The following is a 21,353-nucleotide window of genomic DNA, read 5'->3' as shown; positions in this document are numbered from 1 at the left end:
AAAGCTTATAATTAGAAACAAGTGGGCGTTCTTTGTTTGTAAACAAACTGCATTTTGGTTCATCAGAGATGCTCCTTTAAGAACAAATTGCAGCAGATGCTGCTTGTGTTTCCCCTGATTGGAGGGCCCCACCTGAGTAAGCTACAAAAGGGTCACAACTGTGTTTAACCCAGCACTTTCCCAGAGAGGAATCCTGTTGGCAGGGGCTGCAACCCTGCTTGCAAAGCACAGTGCCTGGGGGGGGGGGGCTGCTAATCACTTCCACAACGTGCTCCTGGGGGTCCCCTTGCAGGCGCTGGGTTCAGGAGGGGTGTGCAGGTGTTGCCACCCAGTAGGAGGCTGGACACGGTCCCCAGTACAAGTGTTCCTCTTTCCCCAGGTCACCGCTACATTGAATCCTTCGGCACTACAAACTGTGGATTTGCATTACAAGATCTCTCAACGGGGTTTTCCATCAAAAATAGTGATGGAAACAGCCTGCGGCGATGACAAAAATCCTTGCTACAAGTATCTGTGTACTGGCAAAAAACATTTTCCTGCTATGTGCACACACACGCACACAGACTAAACAAACATCAGAAAGCAAACCAGAATACTCTGCTTACACCTCACATGAAAGATTTCCTATGTGGGGCCCATTTACAGTGGAAGGTTCAGGAGAAGAGATCAGGGGCAGAGTCACAATATTATTTGTTTTAAAAATGTCTGGGTTGACAAGATAGCAGGTTTTTAAACTGATGTTTATCTTTGTGCAGAGGTCAACATCCTTTTTGGATCTTGTTCTGTTTTCTGTTTGTTAGCCAATAAGGGCTTGGGGGGGGGTGTTGTTTTGGTTTGGTTTGGTTTCTGTTTTTAAATCAAGGGTTGCTTTTTAAATAACACAGCATAGCAAAAAAAATCCAAAATCAAACAAAACAACAACAAAAAAACCCAAAACAAAAAACAACAACAACAACAACAACAACAACAACAAAAAAGGGAGGAAATAGGAAGAGTGTATTAAGCACAGTGTGAACTCCACCACAAACATGGTACACACACCACCACCTACTGTCCAAAGCAGGATGCTAAATTACTGGCACAGACTTAAATATTCAGAAAACTGTCACCAGCCTGAACTGGGACAGAAGGTGAAAGCATTCACTGTAGGGCAGCTTAGAACCCACAGCAGCCATGGAATTCGTTATGGCTGAAGGTAGGGTTGCTTCGTCCCAGGCCACAGTTTTGCATTAATGGCAGCCACCCTGTTCAGCCTCCTGATCACCAAAGCTGCTTCGTGTCGCTATTTGTAGCGTCCGCTCACTTCAAAACAAAAATGAGTAGGTCCTCTTGCTCCATCTTGGTGGGCGATCATTTTGAATGGATTAGAAACAAAACTACAATTTTGTCTAAAAGACCTTCCTCAATTTTAAATAAAGAAAAATGGCTGGCATGCGTGCATACCACAGCCATTTGTGCAGCACCATTTTCAATGTTTTTTCAATGATGGTGATCTGGGCATTTCATACAGCAGCACAGAAACAGTCACTTTTAAGTCACCTGTCTTGAAGATAGTTCCCTTTCATAGACACACCTCTGTTGTTAACTTCTCTGTGAAGCCTTTAACCAATTTTTTTTCCCTTTTGTTTATTTTTGGTATTTCTGAGGGTACGAGTGCTTGAAAGTGCAACTATTAAGCAACATTCTCACCTTTGCTTAGGATCTTTCTTCAGCAAACCTGACAAGAGAGATTTTGCTTCAGGTGACAAAGTGCGTGGAAATCTAATCTCCTCCATAAGTATGAGTTCAAAGAGCTTTTCATGGTCCTGATTGTAGAAAGGGAGCCGGCCACACATCATTTCATACATCACAACTCCTAAACCCCACCAGTCCACTGCACGACCGTAGTCATTATCTTCCAGCACCTGCAGAAATGTAAGGAAAAGGCTTTAGCAGACATTACCAAACCAGGCATGAACACAGAAACCGAGAGTCAAAATTTACCCCAGCAAGTTCATCTTTTCATATGTCACAGCCAAATCTACCAGCAGATTATTTGCAGAGGATCCATTTGAAAGGAACTGGCACCCACGTTCACCATGCTAGGTGAGCAGAAGGGGGAAAAGGAGGCAGCGGGTACGTTACGGCAGCTTCTTTCTCTTCTTCCTCCCACCCTCCCTCACATTATGGTCATGGTAAGCACAACCTTTGAAAGCCCAAAGGCTGAGAACTGTTCTCACGTTACAGAGCCAGCTGTTAAATTCTCAGTTATTCATCACAAACTGTTCCAAATGGGATCCAATTTTTTAGAAAAACCCCAAACCACCAAGGAGCCAGCACAGGGAGAAAAGACCGTCATCCTGTTACTTCACAAGCGACAAGCCAATCATCCCCATCATCTTCCTGTCAACCTGCACCCCCCAAAGGGTGGCTCTGCACATCCTGAGAGACCACCCACAAGTACTAAAGGACAAATGTACATTAAACACTAAGAGCCAGAACACCGCTACTAACATCTGACCAGCTGTAGGGCCGTAAAACAGCAGCCAAATTGTCTGGAAATGTTTCCCTTCCTCCCCTCTGCCCCTCTCCAAAGGCGCTTGCGTATAGCTCAAGCATTTCTGCCTCTGCTTAGAGGGCTGCAAGCCCAGGAACTGTCAGTGGGGTGCAACTCTGCCGGGTCCCACAGTGGAAGGAAGCCCACACAATTCATTTTTCCCTTCCCCTGGGCACTTCTACCTAACAAAGCCCCGGCTGGCGCAGGGACTCGGGACCCCAGCAGTGCCCTCCATCCCTCCTGCCCGCCCCGGAGAAGCCCTGCCGTATTGCATTTCTGATCTTGTGCACTGCAGGTTGCTGAAGGGAGTGGGGAGTGTTTTGTGGCTTGTGGAGTGGATGTTACAAGGACTTCTCTAGACTTTATGTCTCCTACGCAGTTGTCTGTAGCTGACACCAACAGTCTCATGTTCCAGACCCTGTCCTCAGGTTTGAGTTGTCATCTTTACTCTTTTTCACGGGTCTGCACTGAACTGCTTACTCTGGCTAAGAGCACAAACCACGACCGCACCACCGGCGTGTTTTCTTGTTGCACGGTGTCTGTGTGAGCTTTACGTTGCTACAATTCAGCATAATTTACACTCAAAACCAAAAGGGCGAAAGAGCCAAATGAAGTCGCTGCAAGTTTAACAAAAGCAGGATCTGAACCTCTTGCAAACCTTGATAAAGGTTTTGCACACAAAGAAGCAGCATCGAGACACTCCACATAACAACTGTTTGCACTCTGCCTCTCTTTATTCACTAATTATTCCCCTTAATTATCTGAACGAGGGAAAGGGCCTGCAGTAAAAATCAAAGGGCTGCCAGGTATTAGATTACCCCACGTTGGTCTATTTACAGCATCCCCAGCCGTATGATTCACACCAAACGACAGCTGGCTGTGCAGCTGCCCTGTACATGGATACGGCCGACACAGCTGCCGGCCGGACAGGATTCCAGGAGCCAGCCCTGTCCTTCCCGAGGCACCACGGCCCTGCAGCTCGCAGGAGATATTGTGTGACAATGCAGTTACTGCTCTCTGAGTCACCCCCTTCAATAAGCGCTTCCTGTTCGCACTCCCCTGCACTTGGGTTACCTAAAATAAAACAGTCATGGGGCCTCCAGTTTTCATTTTTATTTTTTAAACTGCTGCGAGACGTGCAATAGGAAAGACTGAAAGAAAAAGAAAACCACCAAGGCCTGTCTTGTGTATGTAGTAAATGCTACAGGTGCTTTCAAAATGCAGCAAATACTTCAAATGTTACTTTAGTAAGCGTATTGATACTCTGTATTATAGTCTAGTTACTAACTACAACTCTTTCCTTCACCTCCACTAGTTCTAAACAGAATATAAAATGCTTATTTCTTCAAAGTTCTTTATCACAATGAGCATACGCTCATATCAGCGACTGCACAAACCAGAGCAATAGCGTTAGTATCAAAAACATACCATAACAAAAAAGGTATTGCACTCATCCATGATTTATTTCAACACACGGGATAGCTGGGAGGCAGTAAAACAACAAGGTCATTTCACTTAAATTAAAGGATCATCATTTCCTAACGAGCAGCTCTAGACTGCTGTGAGATGGAATTTGAAAGAGAAGGCAGAACAGCTGTAAACATCACAGCCATCGATGCACCTGACACATCAAAGTTGACATGGTTCAGTCACTGTCATCCACGCACGAGATTCCAGTGTGAACCTAAAAACAACGGTGCAACAACTGTACAAACATGCTGCTATGCTGGATTCGAGTTACAAATGCAGATGAGAAGATCGAGCCCCCTGCTTTTAAGGATGTATGACCTTAAACGCACGGAATATTGCTCGCGCAGTTTCCAGATTTTTTGCATGCTATCGACCAGATGACAAAAGCCTCCAGAATTTAACACTCCAACTCACAGATGGGATTTGTAAGTAAGGGAGAGAGCTGGGTTAATCAAAAGGATTTGTCCTTCAGGGTTTTGGATGAGCCAAATCATCATAGATATTAAAAAGAAAAATAATAGCAAATAATATAATAGAAAGAATAACATAACGCCTGCACAGGGAATCCCCACATTCCAAGTTAGGAAAAAATAAAAACAGAACAGTAAATATTTTTAGTCTCCTTGATGAGAAATTGAAGTTCAGCAGTGGATTTTAAGAGGGAAGCTAAAATAAAAGCCATGTTTATGAATAATAAACACTCTGTCGTGCTGCTAATTACTTCCTGCATCAGTAAATCTCAAATTGTGGTGCACGGACCCCAATTTAGATTCACTGAAGACTTCTGGTGATCCATGGAGAGCTGGCAGCTATTGTGAGACTGGCTCCACCTCCTTGCTGCAAGCTACTTTGACAGGTGCCCACATTCTTCATTATTACAAAGAGACTGGAGGACCTTGAAAGCAGCTGGAAGTTTAAAAAAAAAAAAAAAAGTGAAGAAAAAAAAAAAAAAAAAAACCAAACGAAAACCAAGAGCACACCACCACCGCGATGCAAACAGAGAGCGCAAAAACACCGATCAGCAAAGACATCAGCTCTCAGTAGAAATATTCCTCCTCCACTTTGGTTTTCCGTACTTTGTACTTCTGCATACTTCAACTCAAGAAAGGTTTGCAATGCCCAAGTCTCCCATCTCAGAGAAAGGCTACATTCCTGCCTGTGCCAACAACATATAACCTGCCGGCAGCCCGAGACTTGCTTTTCTGTCTGCACTCCAAGCTGGATGGAAGTCTTGACGCCACGGGTAGCGAAGCACCCGCTGCGAGGCGAGCAGCCCTCCTGTGAGGCACACCACGGCAGCTCAGGCTGGGTGCCCCACTAATACAGCACGTCTGCTCCCAGGCAGCTCGGCGCGTGGGCAGAGAAAACCAGCGTCTGCCTGCAAAATACCATGTATACATATATCCTCTATCACACAATTTCGCTTTTGATCTACCCATAACTAACTCACAGCTATAACACCAACTGTGTTGCACAACTCTTAGGAGGAAAATTTCCAGGGTGAAAGTTGCAGGCACACATTTGCGTTTCACGTTTAAAAAAAAAAAATTGGTACTAAAAAATCCCCAAAACGTACGGTTTGGGGACTGAGATCCCCCGCTTGGATTTAGTTCCTCTGAAACTTGAAAGTTCAAATTAATGTTGAGAAATACCTCGCACTCTTACAATCACAAAACAGTTGGCACTTTTAATGCATGCCATGCTAAATACTGCAGAAAAAGCTTGGTCTGTCCTGTTTCTGAAGACGTCGCCTTATGCTAGCTTCAAAGAGTAAAAGAATTGGACAATACTTTTACCTCTTAACCAAAGTCCTGTTGATAGCTTTCAAATAGGCCAACACACAGCAAACAAATTGCACAACAGACACCAATCCATCACGCAGTATTTGAAGTGGTTTAAAAGTGTGGGGTTTTTTTTTTAATTAGATTTCTGACACAAGAAGCAAGCACAGTTCCAGCAAAATGTAAATATTCCCTAAAGTAGAAGGAAGATACTAACTACCCTGCCTGAAAATTATCATATATAGTTATGCTAAAGTTATGTCCCAGAACATGATGAATAAAAGATTCTCAGTATGTGCTGTTATATAACAGTAGTTACTATATGAACACATTATGGCACAAGAATTATTTTGTATTGCTACTGCTATCACGGATGGCATTTAAGAAGATAATTTAGTACAATAGCCAATATAAACATACCTCTGGTGCGAGATACTCCGGAGTTCCACAGAAAGTCTTCATTGTTGCTCCATCCTTAATGCCTTCTTTACATAGTCCAAAATCTGTTATTTTTATGTGTCCGTCTTTATCTAGCATAAGATTTTCCAACTGAGAAGAAAATCCAAATGAAGACATTATTAGGTGTAACATACACTGCTTCCCAGCAAGTCAAAGAAAGACATGAATTTCTGCAGATCAGTTTTCAACCTTGTTCTCATTGGGGTCAGAACCACGGTAGCTGCCAAAGCACGTATGATGTAAATATACATTTATATCACTTTCCTTAGTTCTTTAGGGAATGTTAGGTAACTAATTTGCAGTCTTTGGGATCATATATACAGAAAGAACGCAGAATGTAGACATTGTATTTATGCTTCTACAATATTATCACCAACAGAACACCAGCTCTTTTAAAAATATATTAAGTATTCCCCCTCAAACAACTTTCTCCCTGCTTTTATTCTAACTGATTTTATGAAATATTCTGTACCAATAAAAGATACCAAATGAAACAAAAATCAAATGCAAGGCTAAGGAACCACTTTCAAAGAGACCCTTTACATGAGAATCACTTTATACATTTACTGGGCACATGGTATTCATCCTAGCCTGCACCACTGATTTTTGAGAAAGCCATCCAGATTTCAGGACAGAGTTTCCACTGTGTATGAAATAAAGTACACTTTCAAAGGAGTCATGGTGTTACGAGAGACAAAATCCCAGCAGGAATCCCAAAATGACTCTGACGTAGCCTGAAAATATTATACAGCATGCTTCATTTTAGATTGCTCCTAAATGAACTACCAGTATCCTCTCATCCTCTCCTGATGACACGTCTAGAGGGGGAGGGGGGGAAAAAAAAAAAAAAAAAAAAGGCAAGCTATTGTTGTATTTTCCTCAATATTTTCCCAAGTTTGTTTGCCCTGAGATTTCTTGTTTGGTTGTGTTTTTTTTTCCCTTCTGTGCTCACCAAACAAATAAGCAACTTGAAGCTTATCCAATTTTCTAACTGCAAGCAGGTACTATGAAGATAGTGCTGCACAACACACTGCAAGGAAGCGTAACATTCACACAGTGTGAATATGCATCATGATGAGACCTGGGATGAAGAGCCCAGGGTTACATTCCACCATGCAGAAGAGCCAGCAAAGCTTCTCTTGGAACGTAAGCAGGCAAGTGAAAGTGCAACCCAAATAGCTCAGTACCCCCTTCATATTCTCTGAAATGCTGCCAGGGTCCTGAGAAATGCATTATACAGCCTCTTAGACTACAGAAGTGTTTAGACATCCTGTAAAGTGAAGTCCAACAGCTGCAATAACTGTTACGTTAAAGTTCAGTCAGGAAAGGCTTTCCTACAGTTCAGGCTACTTTGCTTTTGCAATTAACAAACAAAAAGCCCAAACCCAAAAAGCCTATGAAATTAGTTTTGTACGTACCTTCAAATCTCTATAAACCACATTCTTCTCTGAATGCAGGTAATCCAGTGCCGAAACAATCTCAGCTCCATAAAACCGAGCCCGGTCTTCAGAAAAGACACGCTCTCTTGACAGATGGAAAAACAACTACAAGAACAATAATTTGTTCCCTTTAGATTGCACATGTTTCTGAGTTATGTCTCACAGTTCGCAGGACATTCTGCTTGGAATGTGATATTATCAAAGAGAAAAAAAAAACCCTTCTCATCCTCAAGCAGTTGTGTTCCCAAATGTGTTAAAAAGCATCATAAATTAAATGATTAGACAATTATATCTTATATTCACAGATGTACACTGATAACCAGTTTGTGTACTGCACATTCTCGTATGTACAGAAAATTATAAAAACTCATTTGGACTGAACTACAATTACATATTAAAACTATAGCTTAATGTATGATTTAGAGATGTCAATATTCCAACTTTTCCTTCTTGACTGTCTAACAGTGGTTTGATGTTTCTAGTTCCCCCTCCAAAGTATCACATGCTCACAGTATTCATTAAAAAGCGTGAAAAGTTGTCTTAGGAGCAACTAGAAAGCAACCTTGCCTTCTTGAACTACTAAACATCAGATTACAATAAGCTGATGTCATGTAAAATATGAACCTACATCCAAACCCTCCAATCTCTAAAAACGGAGTTAAGAAAATGAAGTTTTAATTCTTAATATTAGTTAAGCCTACAAACAGCTCAGTTTCACTGGGACAACTTGGGTTAATTAGAATTGCAAACACAGACCTTAGCTAAACAATGTCAAGCAGAATTAGTAGTACTACAGGAAAATCCTGAAGTATTAAACATTATTACATTTCCCTTACCTCCCCTCCATTAGCATACTCCATAACAAAACACAGGCGGTCGTGTGTCTGAAAGGAATACTTTAAAGCCTACAACAGATTTAAACCAAAATTTAGAAGACAGATCACACTGACAGTTATAAAAGCACTTTAAGGAGATCTTCAGAAAAATAGACAGACATGAAATTGTCTATTTTACTGGACTTTTTGTCCTTGAATCCCATCTAATACTTATAGTTTCCTGTTGCAGCTGAGGACTGATCCACCGCCAACTTACTTCATTAAATTAATTTCATAAAACATGAAAACATTCCTTTGCAGAAGCTATCGGTAATGCCTCTAATACTGTGAAACAAAGCCCTGGCCCATTAACAGCGATACAAAACGTACCAATAGATGCTCTGAAGTTTCCTCCCCAGGCCACAAGCTCCCACAGTTTCATCTCGCAGACGAAAGGCCACAACCAAACCCCGGAGCACAAGGTTTTACACAGATATGTATTTACCCACACCAGCCCGCTGGTCTCTGCCCTGTTGCCTACAGCTGCTCCCTGCTGACAGCCTGCCAGAGGATTGAGCAATACTGTCAATATCAATTTGTGAGCAATTCACAAAAACAGACTGGACGGAGGGTGTGATGGAGTGTCACAAGGTGCCTTTGTACAGGCCTGTCACGTGTATTCCTGTGGCAAGAGTAACATCAACTTGTTTGCCACAGTCTTAAGTTCTTTGGTCATAACCCAGTCTCATAGCTGACTTCTCAAGACAGCCCTTGTTTTGGATATTTGGGTCTATGAAAGCATTAAAAAGAAAATACCACATATGATATCACTGTCTTCATTACCAGGGGTGGCATTTTTAAACCAGTCATATTTTTGTAGAGAAAGGGAGGATCAGGTTTTAGACATGTCAACAAACATTTACTGATTATACCCAGTACAGCCAATATTTACTTCCAGAGGCCACGCTTAAAAGGTCTAAATTCCAGCTAAGCCCTTGTGCACCTGGACAAAGGGAACAACTGGGATCCCACACAGGTCTCTTAGAGGGCTTAAGCGGTTGGAAATAATTCACAGCCAATCTGTAATAAATACTGGAAATAAAATCTTGAGGTGGAACTTAGGTATCTGAACTCAACCCAGAGACACTGCTGGCATTGGAGATCTAAACTGAGAGGATGGTTTGATTTTAGAGCTAAGACAATCCAAAAGGAAAGCAGCAGATAAAGCACGATCCTGCTTGTCCCTGTCCCATCCCACATGCTCCCACCGCTGTCCTCTGGCTGGCATTACCAGTGCTGATTCCATACTGAGCTGCTTTTGGGAGCTTAAAAAAACAACAGAGAGGCAAAATTAAAAGTTTTTTTCCCCCCACTATATCTTCCTGAACTTGTTTGTCACAAGATCAGGGTCACCCTGATCTCTGCTACAAAGAGGACACCAAGTATTTGGAAGACAAGGAAAACAGATACTTCTCTCAGAGATAGCAAGCCATTAAATGTGTGAGCCATAAAGTCAAACCACACCCTGAGACACTGTCTTCAAGAGGTACTGAGGACCTGCTCTGCAAGAATCCTAAGACTTAAAGAAAAGCATTTTAATTTGTGCTTCCCAAAAATGGAAGGGTACAAAAACGCACAGCCGCTTTGAAATCACAGATCTCAGATGTATTATATAAACAACAAAAAATAAGGGAAGTCTTGGTTGTCATAATGTCAAGTTACATTCAGCAGAGGGAGAAATGCTTACTGTTAAGAATGGATGCCGGGAGTTCTGTAAAACACGGTTTTCTGTCAGCGTGTGTGCTACTTCATCCTGAAACACAAGCAGAAGGAAATCAGCAAAGTGATTCCCCAGATCAGGGGTCTATTTCAAACACTAACAGAGCAGTTCTTTACCAGTACTCAGAATCCTTGGTATGACTTTCCCAAATGCTGCATCAAGGGTGAAGCACATTCCCAAGTTCTCCATCTACTCACCTTTGCTACAATAACTTCCTTCTTCAGAATTTTCATAGCGTAATACCGTCCAGTTGCTTTTTCTTTAACTAAAATGACCTTTCCAAATGTGCCTTTCCCCAGCAGTTTAAGGTATTCAAACTCATTCATGGTCTGTTAATGATACAAATAAACAAGAACTGAATGACATGAACTAACAACAAGTATATCATTCTCAGACTAGAATTTCTCATTCATGTGAGAATACATTGCGCATGTGGGGTTTTTTAATCCTTTTTCTTGGTAGAATTCAGAAGCAGAAATGATTCTTCCATAAAAATGAATACCAGTGTACTTCCAAAGATAATCAATCAAACTATTTATGGAAAACCATAAGCTTTCAATTAACAGAACACACTTTCACATGACTCAACTCTCAACCGTGCAAATACCATTCAACGTATTATTACTAATCCATAGACATTTCGACCACATTGTCAGTGCAGACATTGACTAAAAGGCACGTGTTGCTCTGATTCCAGGAATTAAACCCATACCTTTTTTCTGATGTTTCCCACCTCTCTAGGGGACCAGCCTTCTTATGCTTCACTGAACAGCACCAAAACCCACAGACAAAACAACTACCTCACATATTAGTCATTTGTTCTTATTTGTTTCACCATCAGGAAAAATGTTGGGGAAAATCACAATCTGTTGCAGGCTGAGGTTAGCCTCTGCACGGTCATATCAATGACCACTGCCAACATGGCAGTGGTGAGACTTAGCCAAAGGCTACTACAGCCTTGGTTGGGGAAAAATATAAGATGCTCCCACCAGCAAACTTCCTCCATAGTCTTCCTTAGGGCTGGCTGAGGACACTTTCTGCTAATTGTTCAATACAGTTGATGCCAGGACCTCAATAATAATCTTAGTTATCCTCACTACCATGCCCAGAGACAGTCACCATCGTAGAAGAATGTGTGTATTTGAGTAACGAGGTGGTTCTTGCATTTCCATGAAGAGCTGCTCATCAAGAGCAGCAACTGTTCAGTCAAGGACACAGAAGCCTACAATTCACAGTGACATGTAAGTAGCCACCTACATCAGTTTAAAACCACCGACATGACAGAAGGCTGGCACGTGTACTTAGTGATGACACTGGTGGATGGCCATCTTTTTCCTTTAAAAACTTAACTGGTTCTCCCAAAACTGAAACGAACTTAAGAAAGTAAGTGGGGATGACGGTGGTGAGATAAGGACACTAAGAAGTGCCTTGGTAGAATTCACAGACATAGCATGTGCATGGGAGAAGGTTCAATCAATTCTTTCTTACAAGAACAAGTGGGAACGCTTTGGAAAATGGAAACCCAAACAGGAGACCACAAGGGGGTAAAAGCAGTGAAGGAAGGTTGAAGACACATACCTAAAAGGGCTCCACAGGGCCAAGATCTCCTCTGGCACATACTCCTTTCATGGAAGGCCACTGCTGAGCTGGCCCTGTGCATTCAGACAATGCTGTGCCTGATGCAAAAAGCCGAGCTCTAGGAACAGACACCGCAGCGGCTGTCTGGGAGCTAGACTAAACCCTTCATCTGGAGCAATTAAATCCATTGGACCCACCCTAAATCCCGCAAATCCACTGGAATATTGTTGCATCAGCCTGCAAAGAGCTTACACGGTCACACGGTTCAGCAGGAGCTACAATTTCAGACTCTGTACCACAGGAGAATAGGCAAACCAAATACAGACCTAAACTGGCCTTGAAAGCCATCCAGTAAGGACACCTGAACGCAGAACTCCAGTGGACTCAGACAGGCTTTGCCTGGTACCTGCTCAGCTCAGACAACTGCTTCCTCCAGAAGCTGCATCTGCCACCAACTGTGTAATTGTTATGGGAACAGATGCGTCTTGATGGCTATTTCCTGTCTACATTTGAGAAGACCTATAAAAATATTGTTACTCCTGCTATGCTCACTTACCACTTTGTGCTTTGGCTTTGTCATAGAAACTTCCATTTCTTCAGCACCTGAATTATCACTGGGAGAGCCAGATCTAAAATCCATCATCTCTTCCTCTTGTTTCTTGAGGCTGTCTGCTACTGTTTGGATGGCTTTTGTCCATTCTTCCCTGGCAAAATGTAAGCAAAGACATTCATTACTTGTGACTTTAGATTACTGTCTGCCACGGCAAGGGTCACAAAGGAATACTGAGCAACTAATGCTCTCTGATGAATCAATGCAATGTACACGGAATTATGTGCATTTTTAAGCACTGTAAAAATGCCTTTTTAAGAACACTTTTAACATGTATCTTTATTAATCATACTACAAACAAGAGACAACCAAAGTCCTCCCCGCCTGGACACAATATAAGGCTTTTCAGACAACAGAATTTCTAATAGGCATTCAGTCAGCAGCTCAAGATATGACCTGGTGATACAGAGATTTACATAACAAAAACAGACTTGCCAAAACCAGAAAGCAAAAGGCTTCCATGCAGCACAAAGCAATTAAACACAGCTTCTCCATTCCTATGGTACACTGAAAACACATATATTCAACTGCTGGGGGCACTATGCCACCTCTTCGCACACACATCCTGAATTTTAATGGAAAGGGGTGTTCTAGGAGAAGGTATTAAAGCCCAGTATACTTAGGTTATTCCTCTGTTGTAAAGATGGTATCAGAAGTACAGCAATTCCTCTGTAAATTTTAGCAGAATGTCAGCAAAAGCAGTGATATTTTATCTTGGGCAGAGGTCTTGATTACAATAAAGTTTCCACAGCTGTTTCAGCAATGGGTGCTCTAGTACTGACCCCTTTGACTTCCATGGAGACCGCTTCCACTCCAGTGTCCTTTGGGAAATTTCACACCTTTGGAAACTACTGAAGTGAAAGTTCTTGGCCTTCACTTCATTTCACTGCAAATTTATTGAACATAAAGCATACAACTCGTAAGGGCTTACAGGATTTTGGGATGGGCTTTAAGGCATACAGGGGCTGAAGACATGTTCAGTGGACTACGTGAATTTACCATGTTTTACTACCTTTTGCATCTGTAGGGAACGGGACGTAGCGGTTTAGTTGATATTTTCTAGGCACTGGCTGAACTCTTCTCCCACGGACAACCCAGGTAAAGCGTTTTGCTACTACAGCAGGAAAAGCAGCAGCCAGTGCTGAACAATTCTATGCACAATCTGCAGTGAAGCCATGCCATCCTAATCAAAGTTTCACTAGTTCTATGAAATTATTAAAAAATTTTTTTTAAAAAAAAAAATCATATCTGAATGTGAATTTCAGTTTGTGATGGATGGATGAGGCAGATCATTCACCAGGGGAAGCAAGTCCATGGGAAAACGTATGCAACATAAGATTCTAACAAAAACTGCAGCAATTACATACAAGGTCTTTCCCGCCCTATGCATTTTTTATTTTGGATTTTGTCTGAATGCACATTGTCCAGCCCTGTCTGGGGCAGGCAAAGTAATGCTAAAAATTGTGAACATTCTCTCTATACACCCAGCACAGACTACTTCAATCACCATCACAAACACATTCCTTTATTTATTATTAATTTTTCATATTCAGAGCAATTACAAAAAGAACTTGTTCTTCTGTATTTTTATCTCTCCATCTCTCTCAAAAAACAAATGTTGGTTTTAAAGGCACAGAGAAAGCTAAAGGCATATCTACCTTCACATCTCTTTTAAGATCTGTTACTGAACTGGATGAGCTCTCAGCCTTCCTGAAGTGAGTATCTTTGATTTCTGGGAGACCAGAATTTCACCCTCAGCTTTTATGTCTCCAGCATACACAACAGAGGTGACTAACACTGAGCCCTGAAGTGTCACAAAGCTGACTTAATTGGCTAGGAGGAAACAAAACAAGACCGAAATACAATCTTCCCCCAAGTGGAAACTGTTATTCACTCTCTTTAGGGTCACTGACCACAAAGCTACTAAAAAGAAACAAGGACCAGTTTCTTTTCCTTTGGTTTTAATTTGATATCACCTTCTTCTGATCATTGTAATAGAATCAAAAGCAATAAACAGGGACTTTCTTTAAATCAGTGCATGCAAAAAGCTATGGAAGAAAAAAAGCACAACAATAATATGTAGAATTTGCTGATCTGAAAAATAAACATGTGCCAGCATAGTATCTAGGGAGGACAACTGTTTTAAAATACCCCTTCCCCCAGGGCAAGGGTACTCAAATAGTTTAAGTTCAGCTACGGAAGAGCAAGTAAATATTTAAATACTCTGTAGTTGTAGAATAGCTGTGCTGGAAAACTGTTCTCTCAGGAGGTAAGAGATCAATTCTCCAATGATGAGAGCACAGGATGCATGCTCTTAGCTTTGTTTCCTAACAGCTGAAAAAAAAAAAATCTGCACCTGCAGCAGATAACTATCACTTATTATCTAATTTGCATAAAACATTAGCAATCAGCAAATGATACAGCTAACTTTTTTCCTTTAAAAACAAGGTGTCTAAATAGACTTTAAAAGGTCAGTATTTTGATACACCTCAATTTTGCCTGAATCTCTGTTTTACTTGTGCTCATCCTTCCAGAAACTCCGAGGTCAGAAACCCTTCATTTCACATACTGCAACATTTCCAGTCAGAAATGAACCTTAAGTTTCCAGAAATAACTACCTGTGTGCTGGTACACACCCACACCTGGCCGATTTGGATACCCAACCTAGCAACACTTCATTTACAAAATACCACTCAAAATTCACTCTCTGAAACCCCCTTTAAGGTACCTTTTATACTGGAACCTGCACTGAAACAGAGGTGCTCAAAAATTCTTTGTCGCTTTTCAGTCTAGACGTACATCATCTGATAAATAAGAGCTTCAGGAAAGGACTCACTATTAATGCTGAACACTTGCATCTGCTTTTGCAAGTAGTTTATGTATTAAATATGAATGAAACATACCGCTCCTCTGGAGTCTCCACATGAAATGTTCTTTCAATTACTGTGGTCCACTGGAGGCATCTAATGATAAATGTGTTTGGTTTAGGTCGTTCTGTCTTCATCAGCTGGCACTCTACCACAATCAAGGAAGAAAGAGTCATGGTACATAAGCAGGTTTAAATAATCATTTGTCTTTATTCTTATCTAGCAAACTGTTGCGATTAATCAGCCACAGAAATCTCTGTAAGTACTTCTTTAGGAGACTTGAGACAATTTACTGTGTTGATGAAACCAATAAATAGCCTGGGAGATAGCCATCTAAGCAGCACCGAAATCAAATTCTGCTTAGAAAGGCTCCACATCTGGTCTGCCCACAGAGGTAAGTAGAAATGTGATGACACAGAAACTGCTCCGACTCAGGTCCTACACTCCAAAGGTCATCCAGGGCAGAGCACACGGACAAAGTCAGCTGATAATGCAGCAATTACATCCACTGAAACTAAAGCCAAGCCCCCACATTCCCTCCCTTTGACTTTCCCGACATAAAACCCTGTCCTTGGCTTTCAAGGAGTTGCTAGAGAGCACGTCTGGTCATTTTGCGGCGTCCTGGTGAAGATTAGACAGCATTTCCAGTCCTCAAACACTAGAGGGAACATCAAACTGCAGAGGCACCCCCAGAAAAGACCCCTCTGAAACACCTTCGGGACAGCCGCCGCAGGGTCGGACGCCGTACGGACACTCAGCTAATAGATTTCACCACTGCTGGTATTTAAGCATAACCTTAAAAGGCCACAGAAGTACAGCCAAACACAAAACCACTGCTTGCTTCATAAAAATGCTCTCTCAAGAGCTGAGCATTAATTTTTTTTTTTGATCACACCTACTATTTTAAGCTTCAGAGGATGTTGTGAGTGTTTACCCCTCAAATTTCAGCCTAAAAATGCACCTGATTAAAGGTACGCTAGCTGTGCTAAAAGAGAGGATCTGAAAAACAAAAGAAAATCAGTGAAATAACAACAGAAGCCAAAACACCACATTTTTCAGATTTATATTAATAGAAAATCTAATGCTAATTAAACAGCTCCTGTTAAAGAAAAGTCAAATTAAGAAACCAAGTGGGGGTAGGGGGGGAAGAGATAATTGTCAGGGTTTTTTTGTTTTTTGTTTTTTGTTTTTTTCCCCTCACATTGAACTTCCTCTTTCAGTTAATTAAACCATAAGCTTGCTATTAATTGGCCTTCAGGTCCTAAATCAACTTCCAAGTAAATAAAAAGGCACTATGAAGACAAGAAGAAATTTCTGCCTACTGCTAGGGCTATGAACATCTTCCACCACCAGCAATGTACAAGTCGAGGACAGAATCTGGCCAGAATAACAGTGCACAGTACTAAAGCTATACTGGTATTGTTAGGTTAATTTTATTACTGTGAAAATTTAGAATGCTTAGTTTTAAATTCAGGCTCTTAATTAGCACCAAGATAAAATATTTACCACCAGTGGTTTTGGGTGCCGTATTTTTGGCAATATATTTCATGCTTCATTTGCCACTGGTATTATAAGCTTTTCAATGAGTAACTTTGCATTTTTCATTACAAGAAAATCTAATTTTTCTTTAGCAGCACACTGAAGTTATACTGCATCCTACTAAAGCGCTGCAATTAGATAAGAGAAAGTTTATTAATGAGTCACGAAAAGGTTTTAGTGTGATAAATGGCACTCCTCCATTCACTGAGATTAAAGAACTTCCACACAGTGACACGGCCGTGCTTGCAGAGTGCCGCACTTGGCCTTCCAGCTACCTCCATCCTCTTTCACAGAATGAAAGCCAAACGCAGCCGCGCGAGCTGGCGCAGCCCAGTAAGCCCAGTTCAGCTCAAAAGATCTCGTTCCTGCTCCCGGCCTGCCCCCCTTAGCTTAGCTGCTCTCCTGGTTGTTTTGCTGTTGCTTGGCTCTGTCTCTCGTTTTTGTCTGCTTAACGTGATTAGATTAAGGCTGGGGTTGTCCTGTAGGAGCCTGCAGAATGCAGCCTCCTAGCAGATACTGAATTTGGCTGAAGACTCGAACAAGAAAATCAGGCTATTTCTAACCTTATGCTAAACCAGAGCTGTTCTCCTGTACTTACTGTTATGAAGAAATAAACTGAGAGGCTTTGCTGACTTTTTTAAAACAGACTTTAGATTCACGTCTAGTGCCTCAGATTAAGTATTCTGAAGTAGCAACACAGATATTTAAACTAGCCATGAACTTGAAACTTTAACCATTTAATTTCAGCATAATAACCCATACAAGGCAATTTCTGTCATAGAAGGGGACCAATTAAACATCACCACTTCTCCCCTAAATCAGCACTGTCCATTGATATTTGTTAAGCTTGCTGATCCAGCAATCTTTAAGGCATACAGCAAGATGAATAATAGAGATTTGTCAGTTAATAACCACTATAATTCAAGTATGTCACACAGAAGTGTTTTGTTTAGTGAACAATATGCTGTCTAATTACCCTGCTCAATCATAACAGCACATATCAAGAAATACAGAAGGCTTTATTTTTAAATTGCTTTACCAAAGTGCTATACCATATAGGTTTCAGAAAGTTTGAAGCTACCACTTAATCCTCCCTGTATACAATCGCATGGATTTTATCAATGAAACGATGAAGCTGTAGGGTTTTTCTTACTTTTAAAAACAACTCTGTGCTCTCTACTGCAGTTGGCAAGCTAGAGAAGCACCAAACTTGACTTCTATAATCAGGTGCCACAACATGCACCACTACGACAGAGCACAGATACAGATACTGTATATTACTAAGTCTGATTTGTGGTATGTCTAGGGGTTCTGGTATAACAAAATTCACGTCTCAAATCCAGGCCAAGGGTCCCTTACCCACTTTGAAGACAGTTTTTCTTGTCAAACTGGCCAACATAAGTATTCCCCATTTGCAACAAAGTAAGTACTATAAACAGCAGCCTGTTAAAAATGATTTAAATTGCTGTAAAGAACCTCTTGATTCTTTCCTGGGTTTGGTCTTTTAAAGTAAGTAGGACAGAGAAATTGTTCCTAACAGGAATAGACACCAAGGCATTCAAATGTAAATTACTATTTTGTATTTGAAAGACACTTAGTATTATCCCAGTGACTTTCTAAAATGTCACAATATTTGCTTCCCCAGCACTTAAGTTAAAAGGCAGATTACTCTGGATGGAAGTGTCAAACCCTGCTCCCTATATAATGACATCACACTTAAAACAATAATGTCAAGGAAGAACCCTTCTTCCTGCTTTGGTTTCTTTAAGGAAGAGGATGGGGGGGGGGGGCGGGGGGGGAGGAATGAAAGAAAAGGTAAATCAGGCAAGAAGAATGATGAGTAAATAAAACTTTGGAAAGGCAAACAGGATTATTATGTTGAAGTGCTCCTTTTCTGCTAGCACCACCAGATAGATTCACCCCCAAACAGCTCAGCATGGCAAAAGTGAGGAGCTAGGAGCCCCAAGTTACAGACCTGGACTAAGGTGGCCCCTAGCAACAGCAGACAAAAAACTCTGTCCACTAATCTGGTCATCCTGTGCCCTCCAATAAATGTTTGACTGCAGGCACGCAGTCCTGTCCCAAAAGGAACACTCAATTGTTGAGCAATTACATTTTCAGCTGTATAACAAAACCACCACAGTCCACCCTCCTTTTTGACAGCTGGAGAAATAATCCCTTCTTTCTAACAGGAACAGCCTCCCTCTCCATGCAGTTTTTCACTATATACTGCTCTTCTCAACTATATGGTTTTAAAGGCTTATAACCTAATAGGCAGACATACATGATAATCCGAGATTACAATCGGTATGACGGCTACTTATCTCACAGATTTACAACACAGGCTCTGTTGGTTACTTATCTGCAGGGCCTCTGGAGCAGAACTGTTTAGGTACAGGCTTTTTTATTCCTCCTATCTTACTAGTGGTGAAGTACAGAACATGAACACAAATATGACTCAAAGATCACAGTTAAGTGCTCAGGCACCATCTTCCAGAAGTTTTGCTTCGGCTTTTGTTTTTTAAAAATAAATCATCAATAGGTAACTTCCAGGGAAAATAAACTCCTTAAACATATCATTATATTACAAACATAGATATATGGCTATTGTAAATGGAAATGGTACTTAAAAAATGTGAGCCTCTCTTTAACTATGGGGGGGCTCTAGAAACAAGTTTTCAAAGATGTATGATCAAAACCATCACCAACTAAAAGGAAAAGACTGGTGTAGGAGAAAGAAGAGACTTTCAAGCACATGGGAAGCACACTCTATTTATTCCTAATACTTTATTCATACCTGTTAAGGGAAAAGGCAGATCATCACTAGATGTTATCTTCTTTCACTGTTTTCTCTTAAATTGAGTATTTCCTACCTCTCATGGGTTGACAAAATCACTTAATATGAATTTTACACTACAAGAGTCCCCTAGTCATGAAAAAGACCGTTTTACTTGTAAAGATTACAAAAATGACATTATTTTACAGCAGAAGAGGGTAAAGATTTTAATCAGAAACACGGGACCACTTCCAAAGAACAGACTGACAGAGACAGCCTGTCATCTCATTAACAAAAAAAAAAAAAAAAAAATCTGGTTCACTAATTAACAAAAAAGTCAGGGCTATCATGGTCTCGTGGAAAAAAGAAAAAAAAAAAAAGTATGAATTTTTACAAAATGTTTAAGCTAAATTCCCCCCATCTTTCACTGTCAGGAGGCTTCTACAGGCTGCCTCTGCAGCACGAGGCTCCATTCTGGCCTGAGCCTTCCTCCAAAGGCAGCTTGAGTTCGCTCACACCAACTCAACAAGTTAACCCAAATGAAAGTACAAGGCAAGCAGGTTCAAATGGGAAACTTGTGGTGCAAAACAGAGCCAAATGATGCAAGTGTGGAGGGTACCCAGAAGGGAACTGCCCATCAGGTGCTGGCAGGACTGCATGCCAGCGCCTACATGAGAAATTAAATCCAGGTAGGGCAACAGCTACTTCTGTGAGCCCAAAACCACAATAATGACTTCTAGCAAGGAGACCCCCTGCTAATCATCAAGGCCTTCCCGATCTGCCGCTGGTTCCCCGGGCAGGAGCCACTGCTAGGAACATCCTGCCACCCACCACCCTCCCCGCAATCTCTCTTACAGGGACTGCACCTTACTCCATAGGCACGGGTCGCGTCTTTTTCGACAACGCTCCGATACCATAGTAACAAACTTGTTTATCTATAAATGCCAGGACTGACGGGCTCAATCTGCCAAAAAAAGCACCACATTCCTGTTGCAAAAAACTGACTTAAGTTAACCCATTTTGAAGACAACTTAGACAAAGAGAAGGCAAGAGACACATTTTTTTTTTACTCCTCAGCACTGTGCTGCAGTAAATAATTATTGTAAGTAATGCAGTTAGCAACAACAGGATGGAAGTGCCCTGCAAAAAGTGCATTTGTTAATAGCCTCTGGCTACAGACCAAGCACTGAATTAATTTATGAATTAATGGCTTTCTGTTGCTTTCCTTTACCTTCTTGATCCATAAGGAGATACCAGTCTAAAGGGGAAAGTACTGTGTTGTTACCAAAACCAAAACACTATGACAATTCTTTCTCTAAAATGGGACAAAAAACTCTGAAGCACTTTTGACACCCTGCACAGAAGCACCAGGCAACAGCACGTCCATTATTTATTCCCATCATCAGTCAGAAAAGGTTTATGTTGCTACCAGCAGAAAAAAAAGAACATTTGCATTAATTCCTGATGCTGCCCAGCCCTCTTCTGGGCCTAGGGTGTTCCAAAATAAATCTGTCCACTTAAAGGTCAACTACAAAGATGAACCCCATATATTTCAAGCTACCCTGTAATGAAGAGGGAAAGCCCCTACCCTTCTCTTTGCAGACCTTCGCTTCCACTAGTCACCGGGAACATGGAACAGATCGTTGTTAATAACAGGTGCCACAATGATCTATTTTTAAGTGATGGAACAAGACACAAGCAGA

General features: G+C 41.3%; 1 protein-coding gene across 5 annotated transcripts in view; it reads right to left on the bottom strand.

The window, feature by feature from the left end:
• Positions 1-21,353, bottom strand: part of AKT1 (AKT serine/threonine kinase 1) — a 75,960-nt gene that overhangs the window by 14,142 nt on the left and 40,465 nt on the right. For all 5 annotated transcript variants that reach the window (XM_032981658.2, XM_042799040.1, XM_042799039.1 and 2 more), the window contains 8 exons: positions 15,372-15,483; positions 12,415-12,562; positions 10,478-10,609; positions 10,248-10,313; positions 8,522-8,590; positions 7,665-7,790; positions 6,208-6,336; positions 1,690-1,904 (listed from right to left, as the gene is read on the bottom strand). In XM_032981658.2, the coding sequence (XP_032837549.1) occupies positions 1,690-1,904; positions 6,208-6,336; positions 7,665-7,790; positions 8,522-8,590; positions 10,248-10,313; positions 10,478-10,609; positions 12,415-12,562; positions 15,372-15,483 (997 nt within the window). The remainder of the gene's footprint in view (positions 1-1,689; positions 1,905-6,207; positions 6,337-7,664; positions 7,791-8,521; positions 8,591-10,247; positions 10,314-10,477; positions 10,610-12,414; positions 12,563-15,371; positions 15,484-21,353) is intronic.

This window comes from Tyto alba, unplaced genomic scaffold (genome assembly GCF_018691265.1).
Source record: "Tyto alba isolate M040663 unplaced genomic scaffold, T.alba_DEE_v4.0 Super-Scaffold_29, whole genome shotgun sequence".
NCBI classification, from domain to species: domain Eukaryota; kingdom Metazoa; phylum Chordata; class Aves; order Strigiformes; family Tytonidae; genus Tyto; species Tyto alba.
Note: the sequence above shows the minus strand (reverse complement) of the source record. Positions and strands in the feature narration are given on the sequence as shown.